General features: G+C 39.5%; 1 protein-coding gene across 4 annotated transcripts in view; it reads right to left on the reverse strand.

The window, feature by feature from the left end:
* The window catches only part of NRP2 (neuropilin 2), a 142633-nt gene that overhangs the window by 16153 nt on the left and 112325 nt on the right, over window positions 1-14155 (reverse strand). For 2 of the 4 annotated variants that reach the window (XM_074298954.1, XM_074298953.1), the window contains exon 16: window positions 10378-10729. The exons of the other annotated variants lie outside the window; for them this stretch is intronic. In XM_074298954.1, coding sequence (XP_074155055.1) covers window positions 10449-10729 — 281 coding nt within the window. In that variant the 3' untranslated portion in view covers window positions 10378-10448. Of the gene's footprint in view, window positions 1-10377; window positions 10730-14155 lie in introns of those variants that run through there. 4 annotated transcript variants of the gene reach the window in all.

Genomic DNA, 14155 nt, shown 5'->3' on the forward strand with positions numbered 1-14155 from the left:
ATTTTTAAGGCCATTTATGTAGTGTTAGCAATTCAGGGGAAGTAGCAGCATGTACCTCAGAGTAGGGCAAAAAGCACTGAACTTGGAGTCAGATGCACTGCGCTTACATCCTGTCTCTCTTACCAGAAAGTGACTTTGGACAAGTAATTGACAACCTCTAAACCTCAGATTTCTTCTGTTAAATGAGAAGACTGGCCTAAATCGTCCCTAAACTACCTTCCAGCTTTCAAACGCTAGGATGCTATCATTGTAACACAAAGAGTTCTGAATATGGTGTCAGAAATTCTGCATTTGAATTTTGCCTCTGCCATTCTCTACCTGGATGATATCAGGCAAGGCACTTAACCTCTCTGGATCTCAATTTCTCCATCTATAAAATAAAGGGGTTGAACTGGATGGACCTCTAAGGTAGTGAAATTTAAAGCAGAAATGGGAATCACTAAATTCTACATTAAGATCTCTGTGGGCCCTGTGTTGACTCAGAAAACCACATATCCACCTTTTCTATGCCGTGTTGTATTTTCATTTATTTAAATAATTCTCAATTACCCAATTCCCTTAATCTCCTTCAGGCTGAGCCTGGGTCAGTTGAGTTTCTGGCACCTTTGCTCTAAGGTGCCTGCTGATTTTGGATTGTGATTCTTGGAAAGCCAGAGAGAAAGCTCATAATCTACAAGCTTGGCTATAGAGATGGCCATAAATTACAGAAGAAGACATGTTTTGGAGTTCTCCCTTAGTCTTAGGGCGTAACAGAGACCAGGGATAGAATAAATGATATTTCTGTTTGAGCCCCTTGGATTCTCTTCTGTATCTTGCTTTACATCAGAATTGTCTGGTATGAGCAATAGCTCACCAGAAAGTAAACACACAGTCTGAAGCCTTTCTGTCAAGTGACCTTCTTTCATCCAGAAGGCCGGACCCTTCCAGGGCCAGTGTGGGTGATTTGAAGGCCATAAGCTCAGGCACTCACTCAGTATGTGGGTCTACCTGTGGCTCACTTGAATATTTAAAGCTGCGGCATACCGCATCTCACTGACCTTAAAGAATGTTTTTTACATGAATTTTTTAGTAGAGAACATAAATAAATAATGCAGGGAAACAGCATAGTCACTCTTTGAAGAAACCAAGAGAAAGTCATTAATCATGGAGAATAGCACCCTGTCTCCTAGACCTGGAAACAGGACTACCTGTTGGGCTGTAATGAGGAAGACTAGAGAGAACTAGAGTTTTAATTTACCAGGATTTAGTTAATGTTTGCCAAATGCTCATAGAAGGAAAGAACTTGGGAGATACTCTCCATTAACAATGGTCCCTTCAGGATAATATTCTATACAAACCTCCTTTTTCAGAGGGAGATAGTCATAAAATTGATATGGTTTAACCAAACCATTGTAGCAGGGGAGAAATAGACAGTACATGTCTCCCAGCCCCATAGTCCAGCCACCATTCTCTCTCTAAATCTCTCAGTGGGGAGATGGCTTATTAAATACACCTGTCCATGTACAATTGGGTACCTCTGTATGTCTCCCCTCAACAATCTGGGGGAATCATTTCATGTCTGATCTTCAGTCTAATTTCTGTGAAATCAGAGGATTAGACTATATCATTTTGAAAGCACTTTGAAATTCTAATATTCTGTGATTTGGGGAGCCTACTTTAGTTTAGAGACAGCACCTACTCAGTTAGTCAAGCCAACAAGGATTTCCTATGTGTCAGGCACTAAGCTAAGCATTTGGGATACAAAGAAAGGCAAAAACAATCCCTGCCCTCAAGAAGATTAAAGTCTAATGGGGTGGACAATACCTAAACAACTGGGTATAAATAAGGTACTTCCAAATACTCTGAAGTAATTTTAGAGGGAAGGTACTAGTACCAAGTCTTCTCATAAAAGGTAAGATTTTAGCTGAACCCTGAAGAAAGTCAGGGAAGCTTCCACAAAAGAAGTTCATTAAAAAGGCACTGAAACCACCCATGGCATTTTGCCCCCCAATCCCAATTCTCCTTCTAGCATTGCAAGTGGGCAAATCACTCAGGATCCTTTTCCTGTGTTACTAGGTTGTATTTGGTCTAGATTCCTTTGGCTTTATTTCAGTGGTATTAGCACTTGGAGTTCAGTAGGTGCAAAAAAAAAAAAAAAAAGGATAAATAGTTATTTTACAGGAGCTCCCACACACTAGGCAGGAGCTGATTCTTTGGCTGCCCTAATGGGCTAGGTGGAAAAGCAACATATTTCAGTGGAAGAGCAATGGGTATGAAGGGAGATTGTCACAATAGCTGCCCCGAGACTTTACCTATCAGGGCTCAAGGGTCTCCCTTGTAAAATAGAGATAATAATACTGCTGCAAGCTACCCCACTGGAGAAGCAGTTTGCAACTATAGTCAAAGGCCTGAAAGTCTGGATTCAAAGTCCTGCTTCTGATCCATATTGGCTCTGGGACCTGGGCAAGTCAATTAACCTCTACCTGCCAAAAGGGAACTCTCTATGACTATAAATTGAAGATAAGTTATTGATCTGCACTAGTAGATAATGGTTTTCCACATCTAGGATTCACTCTACTATTGAAATCACAGATCTAAAACACTCCCCACCCTCATCCAATAACCTCATAGGATCGTAGAGGGAAAGCTTGTTAAACAAGCATTTATATAGTACCTCACTATGTACCAGGGGTTGTTTTTAGTGCTTTATAAGTATCTCATTTGATCCTCACAATAAACTTGGGAGGTAAGTGCTCTTATTATCCCCCATTTTACAGAAGAGGAAAGTCAGACACATCAACTTCCTTGCCTGGTATCACACAGCTAGTATCTGAGTTCAGATTTGAACCTGGATCTTTCTGCCATTGTTTGGGTTTTCTTTCCAAGTTTTGATGCCAGATTAGAGCCCTGAATCTTTGCTGTTCTATTAAGTTACACTCTTTGAAATTTTCTAAAACTTATACGCCTTCAATGTTCAAATGAGCTCAAAATGAGTCCCTTTCATATGGCCAATAGGCTTATAATTTTCCTGGCAGCAGATGCTGATTTACTCATAAGCTGTTAAATACAGTGTGGTCTACGGATCTTAGCTACCCATTTATATGTGTTCCTGGGTTCAGACTATATGTAAGACTTAATTAAATCTCAAATTATTCTTTGCTTTCAGTTTATTGACTTAAAGCAGGTTCTTTTAGCTAGCCCTTCCCTCACCTTCCTGCCCGCCTCCCCTTCCTTTCCCCCCACTAGATTCATGTTCTATTTTCTTTGGATAGTTGTTGGAGTGGATGAAAGGCAAATTACAGCTGGGGGAACTCTAGTGATCTGCACAATTAAAGGGAAAATATGCAGCCACTGATCTTTAGCTCTATTTGGGCTTGTACTGTGGCACAAACCCTACAAATCAACACTTAAAATGCAGGCATTTTCAACCCAAGGTACAGGGAGGCCAGTCTGCATTTGTGTGAAACAACCCCAGTGTCAATGAGAAGGGGCAAGAAAACAAATATGGCACCACTTAGAGTGGGTGTATTTCCTGTAGCCTCAGTATCTGAACAGGTTTAAAAACAAGCAGTGTCTCAATTCTTGTGTAACTCTATAAAGAACTAGGAAAGGCCAGGAAAAGGCTATTCTCAGACTTGTGGCTTAAGATTTATAATCCTTGGAAACTCTGACTATAATATTTATGCTTTGGCAGAATTTGAAAAACCGCATTATAGAATGCTTTACCTACAACAGTGCTGCGCTCTGGGTTTATTCTCACAGGGCTGAAGGCCTTTTGTCCTTTTGTGGTAGTGACATTATACCAAAGAAAGGGAGCTTATCCAGCTAACATCCAAGGGATGAAGAATAATGAACAAATTCAAATTACAGATCTTAGAACTCAATCACAGGTCAGTAAAGCCTGAATCTGTAACATGAAAACAAAATTCAAATATACTCATGAAAAGCTGAACATTATCATTAACTAACGGCTACAGAGAGCTTTACTAAAAGCAAAGTATTTTGGTTAAAAACTGGTTAACCTGGACACCTGAAGTACAAAGTATAGAATTATCTTATCTTTATTTTCTGCTGAGGACATGAACTCAAGAGCTAGAAGAGACCCCAAAGATTATTTTATTCAACACACAATGTGTGCATGTGCATACATATATATGGATGTATGTGTATGTATGTATATATATATGCATATATGTATATATGTGTATATAAACACACATATATACACTAAATAGGTATATAAAATTTTATTGTATACAATTATATATGTAATATGCATAATCACACATATTTATTTATATGTGACATAGATAATATATACATCACACATGTTGATATTAATGACTAGGATATTAAGTCTAGGATATCTAGACATGTAAGCAGCCAATAGTCTTTTATTAAGATCTCACATGAATAATGCTGAGCAGTACAGTACAGTAGAGAGAGTACTTGATCAGAAGTCAGATTTGTTTTCAAGTTCCATCTTTGCAAAATATTAGCTCTATAATCTTGAATAAGTTATCTTCTCTAGTACTCCATCTCTTCAACCTATAAAATGAGTATCATGAACCAGAAATCCTCAAAGTTCTTCCCAGTTCTATGCTGTGATTCTATATTGTTACATAAGGGTTGTGAATGCATGCATATTTTAAAGTTGCATGTGCAATAGGCACATATATTAAGTATATATCTATGTACTCGGTTATGATGGCCTTTTAATTATACGACTTTCAAAAAAGTATTTCAAAAAGTCAGTTCCAAAATCCAAATAGGAACATTCCATAAAAACTTATCTCTAAAGCAATCTTTATGTCATTGGTCCCTCTGATATTTTGGTAAAACTTATGGACTTCTTCTCAAAATAATTTTTCTAAATGCATCAAATAAAATAGAATTGCAAAGGAAACCACTTATACTGAAATATGGCTCTCAAAACAAGTTTATGGACCCCTTATGAACTAGTGTTCTAGAGCAAGGATTAGATCAAGAGAGAAAGAGACAGACACAGAGACAGAGAGAAAGAGAAACAAAGAGAGACAGAGAATCAGAGAAAGAGAAAGACACAAAGAGAGACAGAGAGAGAGAGAGAGACAGAGAGACAGAGAGAGAGACAGAGACAGAGAGAGAAAGAGAGACAGAGACAGAAAGATAGAGAGGAGAGAGAAAGAGAGAGAGACAGAGAGACAGAGAGAGAGAAACAGACAGAGAGGAGAGAGAGATAGAGAGAGAGAGAGGAGAGAGAGAAGAGACAGAGAGACAGACAGAGAGACAGAGACAGAGAGAGAGAGGAGAGAGAGAGCGAGAGAGACAGAGAGAGCGCGCACATGCTGGCAGAAATATGGTTCTCAAACTACTTCTTATCTGCATAGAGTACCTAAACATTCAAGAACAATGCCTCAAGTCCTTGAACCCTAAAGAGCAACTGCTAGATTAAAAAAAAATCTCATTACCTTTCATAAATGAGAGCTACTAGTCAAATACTACTGCGCCCTCTCCTCCTTGAACTCTTATCAGCTGAGTTTATCTTTTCTCACAGTGGGGACTTGCTCTACCTCTTATGTTACATAAACTATAATTAAGATGACCAGAGCCTCCAAGCGCTAAACAAGAAGGCTGGGTGAAATATACAGTCATTGAAGAACTGACTACACTACTATTCATTCATTAAAGACTTTATGAAGTTCTTAATTCTTAAGCCTTTTTGTATGTGGATGCTTTTGGCAATCTGGCAAAGCCTGAAGACTCTTATCTCAGAATAGTTTTAAATACATAAAATAAAATACAAAGAAAATCAATATTGTACATGTATAACTATATTGGATTGCTTGCTGTCTTGGTGTGGGAGAAATTAAGGAAGGGAGGGACAGAAAAAAATTGGAATTCAGAAGTTACAAAAATGAATGTTGAAACCTATCTTTACACGTAATTGGAAAAAAATAAACTATTATCAAGTGAAAAAGAAAAAAGAATATAATCTTAAAAATATTTTCAAAAACAAGGTTAAGAACTCCTTTGTTTACTGGATACTTAATTTAATAGGGAGGCCTGTCCTCTTATTAGCAACCACTTTAAATATTTGAAAATGCAACCCAGAAGCTCAGATTGAAGTTATCCCCTTTGCAAAGGGGGATCTTTTGCTTAGAAAAGTGAATTTGTACATTTGCCATCAACCATGTTACAGATGAGATACAATGCTCATGTGCCAAGAGAGGGTTAAATAAGACCTTTCTTTTCAGAGTTAATACTCTATCTTCGCAGACCTGAGCATATGACTCAGCTTTGCCATCCCATCTCCTATGGGGCCCTCTGAAATGATACCAGCCATCTCTAGGGTGTTGCCATCAAGAGAAATTTTGTAGAATCACATTTAGCAATTTAGCACTTAGCAAATTTTGCAAAATCCCACACCAATCATAAAAATTGGCCCAGTTGCATAGATTGGATGAAATTCCTAACAAGGAGTTATAAAAATAAAGAAGGAAAAGTTGGCATTCAGCCCTGAGGAGTAAACCCACCTACCTCCCACAGAAATGCCCTGTAGCTTAGAAAGTAATACGTTACTTTCAAAGTCCCCACTCTGACTTTGTTCTCACAGGCAAGGAAGAAAAAACCCAGATGTTTGTATAAAAAATATCATCATTTTATTACATTCCACACAATACATCTTCAAATAATTTCCAATGTCCACAAGTTATTTTCACGCACAGGCAACTGGGCAATGCAAGGGGATGTCACAGTTCTAGAGAATAAGAATTGGGAGTAAAAATCTCTAAGTGATCTTTTCTCGGTTTGTCTTTGGTAATTTGAGATATTAGTTTTGTTTGTCTGTTAGTTTCATTTTAAAGAGAGGGTATCTGTACCAACCTCTGAAATGTTACTGGTTCTTTTCCTGCCCAATTCTGGTTTTAAAGAAAAATGCCAGGGTGGGGCGCGTGCATGGCAAAGACTAGGTTTCACCTCACTTCCAGCATCATGTTTTAGCAAGGGAACCATATGGATTTTCTTTTTTTTTTGCCCTAGGACAAAGACTATATGATAGCACTTGCTAATATAATGACAAGGAAGGGAACTTCACCTCAGAGACAAAGGTTTCTGTCTTGCTAATGTTTAAGAGCAGGAGACACTGACAAGGGACCTCCATGTGGGAAAATCTTCACAAGCCTGATCTGTGGCATTCCATCAGTTGCTCTCATATCTCTCTCAATCCTGACGCAACTGAGCTACGACATGCATGTACTCATGTACCTTATCACCTGCAAAGCAGGTTAGCTTCCCTAACCTGCCCCATCCCGCCCCACCCCCACTTGAATTAAGAATCATAATTTCACTCCTGAAAGCAGCAGGTTGTGGCATATTTTTAATATCTGCAGAGTAACCTGCCTTTTTGCACAGTACCTGAAAATTACTAGGAAGATAGGGAAAATACTAAGAAGGAAGAAGGGGAGGGGGACAGGAAGGAGGGAGGGAGAAACAGATGAGGGGTGGGGGGGAGAGATAGAGAGAAAGAGACAGAGATAGAGAGACACACACAGAGAGAGACAAAGAAAAAGAAAGAGAAATAGACAGAGCGAGACAAAGAGAGAGGAGATAGAGACAGAAACAGAGACAGACAAGACAGAAAAAGCAAAGTGGAGAGCGACAGAGACAGAGAGAAAAGAGAGAGTCAGAGAGACAGAGGAGAGACACACAGAGACTGAGAGGGAGACTGAGACAGAGACAGAGAGAAGAGATAGACACACAGAGAGATACACAGAGAAAGACAAAGACAGAGATAGAGACAGAGAGAGACAGAGAGAGACAGAGATAGAGACAGAGAATTAGAGGAGAGACACAGACAGAAACAGAGACAGAGAGAGAAATGGAGAGAGACAGAGACAGAGAAAAAGGCGATAGAATCATATATATATATATATATATATATATATATAGATAGATATATATATATATATAGATAGATAGAGAGAGAGAGAGAGAGAGAGAGAGAGAGAGAGAGAGAGAGAGAGAGAGAGAGAGAGAGAGAGAGAGAGAGAGAAAAGAAAGAGAGAGAGAGATGTGACATCCCCAGTTGAAGTACATCATGGGAATTCACAAAGACTAGAGCAATCCCATAGACTCTACCTTGACATGTGCATAAAGACGATATATTTTTCCCACATGGAGCATCTGATAAAGATGCAGAAAGTTCACAAAGTTGCTGTCATCTTCTTTTAAAGAAGGGAAAATCTCTGAGGGTATATGAAAAGTCAGCCAGCCACTACACTGGCTGGATTTTCTGGGTAGTGTTTCCTAACTTATCATCTTCTTAGGGCACCTACAGAAGCATCTAACATCTTCATGAAACAAAATCGGCCCAAACTATTCACTGACAGAAAGAGAAGCTTCACTGGGGCCAAATTCCTTCTGATCTACTGCTAACACGGACATCACAACAGGGTCCTCTACATCACATCTTATGTAGCTGCCCATCTCATCTCTATTTCCTATCAGGACATTTGAGAGGGGAAAAAAAACCTCTGAGATCTCAAGACACCTTCTGCTCAACTAGTCTATTTTTTCCTTTACTGAGTAGAGAAAATTGGAAAAGGAATGCTTAAAATACAGCCAGGGCTGCTTTCTGGAATGCAGTAAAGAAAAGGGAAGCATCTTTCTTTCCAGAGGATGAAAGACACTTAATCCTCAAGAATCACTTTTCTGGCTAGAGGCAGGCTGGGGTATTCTGAAGAAATGCTGAATCTCTCTCTCTCCCAAGCATCCAAACATTCATTAGTACTGCGCACTAGTGGCTACCCAGAGGCTAAGGAGACATCTTTGAGTAGAATGTCTCTGTTCCTCCACACAGGTAATGGTGACCACAAATTATCCTATCGGTAGAGTCATCCATTGCTTCCCCTGGTGACAAATAATTCAAGGGCTACATGAGACATTAAAACAGAAAAAACCCCATCTTGACTTGGATATAGATTCCATTTCATTACTGATATTTGAGTGATTTCTCTCAGCTAGGTCTTTCTTCACGTGGCTTTAAGGGGCAATAGTAGAATTGCATTCACCACGGATATTTAAGGAGAAAGCAAGGAAAGCCTCTGGCATTTGGGGTGAACCTCCTCTGAATGAACTTTTGGGAGGAAATGAATCATACCAGATGGGCAGGCTTCAACAGGCCATATTCTGCATAATTAAAGGAAACTTTTGATCAATGAGAACACAAATCTGAGTATTTATACATGTCACCAAAATTTCAATATAATACTAAGATAATGGAGAGGACTCTCGTCTTTTATTCCCCTGCCCTTCTACAGGACTCAATCAACTCCCTTCCCCAGGTGAGCAGACTTAAGGTACAATATTCCAACCCTTTCTTCTTGTTCCTCCACTCTAATTTAACGGCTGCATTTTCAACACCCATCTCAGATTTGTTTTTTATGACTTACTCCAAGGCTGGTTTTAACTAATAAAAGCTACACATTCATTACAAGCTTTTCTTTTATAAGGCAACTCAAACAGACTCACTTCAGGGGTGGCAACAGGGCAGGTTCTTTTAGCACTCAATGGCTCTGTATTAACCCATCATTCCAAGACACTTCCACATATCCACTCTGAAAGGGCCACAAGCGGACCTTTCTTTAGGGTCAGGAAGGTCATTAGGCCATGTGCCATTGTCTTATGCCCTCTCTATTTTGTTAGGTACCCAGAGATGATAATGACAGCCAACAGAAACACATCCAGTGCTGGATAAGGCAACAAAAACTTCCATTTCTTCCCCCAAGTAAACAAACTAGCATATTATTTTCTTGTGAGAGAGAACCCCCAGGAGAAGTAAAAGAAGAAAGAGCTGAAAGGGGGCCCTCACTCAATACACACATTGACTCAGTCTCTCACACACATCATGTTTTATACATAGATAAGATAGTCATACACACACTCATACACATATATATGTACACACACACACACACACACACACACACACACACATGCACACATTTCTAGGCTTTCCCATCAAGTTTCTTGGCAGACTGCCCACTGAGGGGAGGTACAAGGGATAGGCTAAAAAACAAAAATTAAGGAATCAGTCTCTGGGCGGGTGGGTGGGTGGATGGGTGGGTGGGCTACAACATCAGGATGTGAGAGGATTCAGGGAAGAGGGTACATAGCTTTTCTCATAATCCACAATGCAGCATTATCATTATTTTTGCTTGACAACAGCAGCCAAACAAACAAGGGAGAAACCCAATGAACCCCAACACAGGGAGAATGAGTGAGATGGGATCCAAGAGCACGGGGTAGAAAATGGAGTGGGGTTTAAGGATATTGGAAAGAGATGTCTAGAAGTCCACGCAGAGACTAGGCGAAGAGGGAAAAGTGCAAAATCGAGGCAACGCATTTGAAGTCTTTTCATTTGTTTGTTTTTTTTTGTGTGTGTATGTTTTGTTTTGGGTTTTGTTCTCCTCCTCTGGACTGATCCACTCTCAACACTGCAAGCTGTGGTCTTGCTCTAGTTTTATGGTTAGGGTGGGCTCCACTGTCAGAGGGGCCCCGTTGGTGTACTGGGAGGTTTTGTAGGTGATGGAGTGATCGGTCTTCTTGGCCGCAAAGCGGAACCGGTGGTAGTGGAGCACCAGGGCCAAAGCGACGGAGACCAGCACCAGAACGGCACCTCCTGCGGCTATAACGTAATACCAGTAGGCTGGGATGGGCTGCACTGACACCGTGTCCACTGTGGGCTCGGTCCCTGGTAGGAGGGTGCCTCCTGGTGGAGAGACATAGAAGAGTGTTGCTAGGTGGGAAGCATGCACACTAGTAAAAAATTAATTTACAAAAAAGAGAGAGACAGACAGACAGACAGGCAGACATACTTTCAAGAACACAGGCAAGTACAAAGCGATGCCGAATCGACTGCTGAGTTATGAGTTATGAAAGGGTGATTGCGGTGGAAATACCAACTCTGGCCTGGCGTGTAAATATTCTCAAACGGTTTATTAATTAGCCTGGCTAGACTTAAAGGCAAATTCCACCCTGCCTTGCCAACTCTGCTGTGCCCATCAAAATCAGCCCAGTCTTGTCTATACAGGACAATACAGTTGTCAGGCAATGACTCATACATCTTTAGTCTTTTAATTGGAGGTAGGGTTTTAATAGTGAGTTGCAATAGAAGTTGTAAGAGAGCAGGAACACAGCAGAAAAGTTACACACATACATACACACGCACATGCACGCACATGCACAGAGAAAAACTGACTCTTGGAAAAGCTACTGAATAGCAACGAAGCTGGCGGAGCAAAATTTAGATGGCCAATGATGCACCAAATTATTGGATGCACCCAATGGAGTCTTTGGGGAAGATTGGCCAGTTTGGCCTAATGTTAAGTAGGGTTATTCATTGTTTCTCCTGGAAAGTTCCATTGGAAGAGAATCTGGTTCAGAATATGTCTGTGCCCTCTCTGAGATTGTTAAATAATCTGTTAGAGAGAGCTTAACTTTCTTGCCTTATCAATGTAACTTGTCAGCTCCTCTGGACAGAGGGTGTCTTCTCTTTCCAAAGTAAAGGGACTCCTTTTTGTAAGTCACAGTCAGAAGCACCTGCCGTTCTGGAACAGTGGAGTACTTCACCACACATACCCTGACCTACTGATATCAAAGCCACTGATACAGGTTCCTGGACCCAGATAATATATCAGAAAATTCCAGTGATTAACACAGCCCACTGTATAGAGAAGGCACATAATGAATATTTCATGACTGAATAAATAACATCAAGCTATATTTCTCATTTTCCTCTTCTTGCCTCTCTTTTACCCTTTCACCTTTCCCCTTTTCCTCAATTCCCACACATCTGGGAGAATTTTTATGCCCTTCAATAATGATATCACTGTAGCAGATAAAGAATTTGGTGGGCCTATTGGAAATTCAGAAACTGAGAAAAGTTGGCTTTAGATAGCCAGCCTGAAACTCTCAACAAAGTGGAGTCGACTCATTTATTCAGGTTACTAAGAATATGAACTGCCTGATAAGTCTCTGATGCTGTTCTTTTTTAAAAAAAATTTTTAGACTCAGAAAATAAAGTACAAGAAGGAAAAGGTCTGAAGACGACTCAGAGGAAGGCTCCCCATAACAGCATCCTCTGGGGGAGATATTTTCATCTGATTTGGAATTTGGCTCTCATGGCCTTTGAGGGACATACTCTAATGAGGATGTGGCTTCCCAGTCAGAGAAAAATGACAGTAATGAATCAATAGGGATTAACTCCACATCCAAAGCACCTGACCAGACAATAGCAACAACCCAATTTTCTATCAAGCCAGAAAACAATCACAAATGTCTACTCGCCTCTTATTACTACCTCCTACTTAAACTCCTTCAAATTCTCAGTAAAATGCATTTTTTCCCAGATTAATTGTAGAGTTCTACATTAAAAAAAAAAACACCATTCTCACTGGACTTCTAAATGGCTATGTAGAGGATTTGGAGGCCCTTAAGTCTCTGGGAGCCATCCTTTGGGCCAATGACACCGGCATGGCTGGCATTGGGCTTCATTAGTTCAGTCAGCCAGAGAGGCAATAAGATGTAGTAGAGAGCCAGCCTTGAATTCTACAAGAACAAGCCCAACCTGTGACATATATTAGCTGTGTGACAACAGACAGGTCACTTAATGTCTCTGTGCCTCTAAGCAGCTCTCAGACCATAAATTGTATGCAAGTTGCTAAAGACCAGTGGTAAAGTTTCAATACCAGATATTTTCTAGATTGAAGAAATTACAAATTTGGACCAAAATAAAATAAACCAAGAAATTCTGTCACCTTCGTCTCTTAGCAAGGGAAGAGTAGAGGGAATGAACAATCATAGATCTCAGATGTGGAATTAGCATGGTTATCCAAACTTGGATCTTTTTCAGAATGGGGGATAACGAGTGAGTGGAAATGAATTCAGTTCAGCTCTTTCTTCCCTAACCAAAGACTGGGACATATGGAACCTCAACCCTCTTTTAGTTTTCCCTGACATTCTCAGGGTATGGCGGATGTCAGCAGGAGAAGAGAACCAAGGTCCAGAAGACTGAAGATGAAACATGCTACTCACCTCAAGCCCTGGAGTAATGAATTTAGCATGCAGAGAGAGGTACATTTTGGGAATATGGCTAATGTGGTAATGTACCGTGCAGGACTATACATGTTTATAATGAAGGGTTTTTCTTTATTGTTCAATGAGTGGGCAGGGTTGGGAGAGAGGACACATTAAAAATGCATGTAAAAATAAACTAATTAATTTTTTAAAAAATTATAAAAGAGAAAAGAGCCAGCGGATTTTCTTTCTAACCCATTTACTTTCATTTGGTCCTAGCAAAGGTTTTGATAATCTTTTAGAGTATTTTCTAGGAAAAGAAATCTATCCTCGTGAGGAAATCTATGTCTGGCACCTAGTAGGCATTTAATGCCTTACTATTGACTGATTTTTCTGCATCATTTTATTTATTTATATATGTATAACATATAATTATGTGTTATATGATTATAACATTAAATAGGTAGTATATACCTTACTATTGATTGATTTTTCTGCATCATTTTATTTATTTTTATATATATGTGTAATCTATTATACAATTATATAATTATAAAATATAACATTAAATAGGTAGTATGTATTATGTAACTATATATATATATAATACATATTATCTATATAATTTTTTTTGTATGTGTTACAATGTTATTCTCAAGAGAGCAGGAATATATCTTATCTAAACTTTTTTTTTTTTTTTTTTTATCTCCCCTTGTGCCTTGCACGAAGCTCTCTACACAGTGAAGAGCAACTAGATTTGTTTAGTTTGTCTCCAGACAATACAGCTGTGAATAAAGGGAGGAAGCTGGAGAAAGACAGGTTTAGGATATAAGGAAAAACTTTTTAATAATCAGTGTCATCCAAAAATGGCTGCCTTAGTAGGGGTCGGAATTCCTTTCCCTAGAATTCTCTGAAGGAAGCTGACCACTTGGAGGATAAGTCATGGAAGAAATTCTGGGTCAGGTATGGATTAGACAGGATAATGTCTGAGGTCTGCATTGAGCATTGTGGTGGTCCCATGTAAAATGAACAAATTACTAAATGTTTGCTATGTTGGGGATAGAAATAGAAAATTAATATAGCTCTCAAGGAACTCACATTCTAATGGAGGAGAGACAAA

This window comes from Sminthopsis crassicaudata, chromosome 3 (genome assembly GCF_048593235.1).
Source record: "Sminthopsis crassicaudata isolate SCR6 chromosome 3, ASM4859323v1, whole genome shotgun sequence".
NCBI lineage: Eukaryota > Metazoa > Chordata > Mammalia > Dasyuromorphia > Dasyuridae > Sminthopsis > Sminthopsis crassicaudata.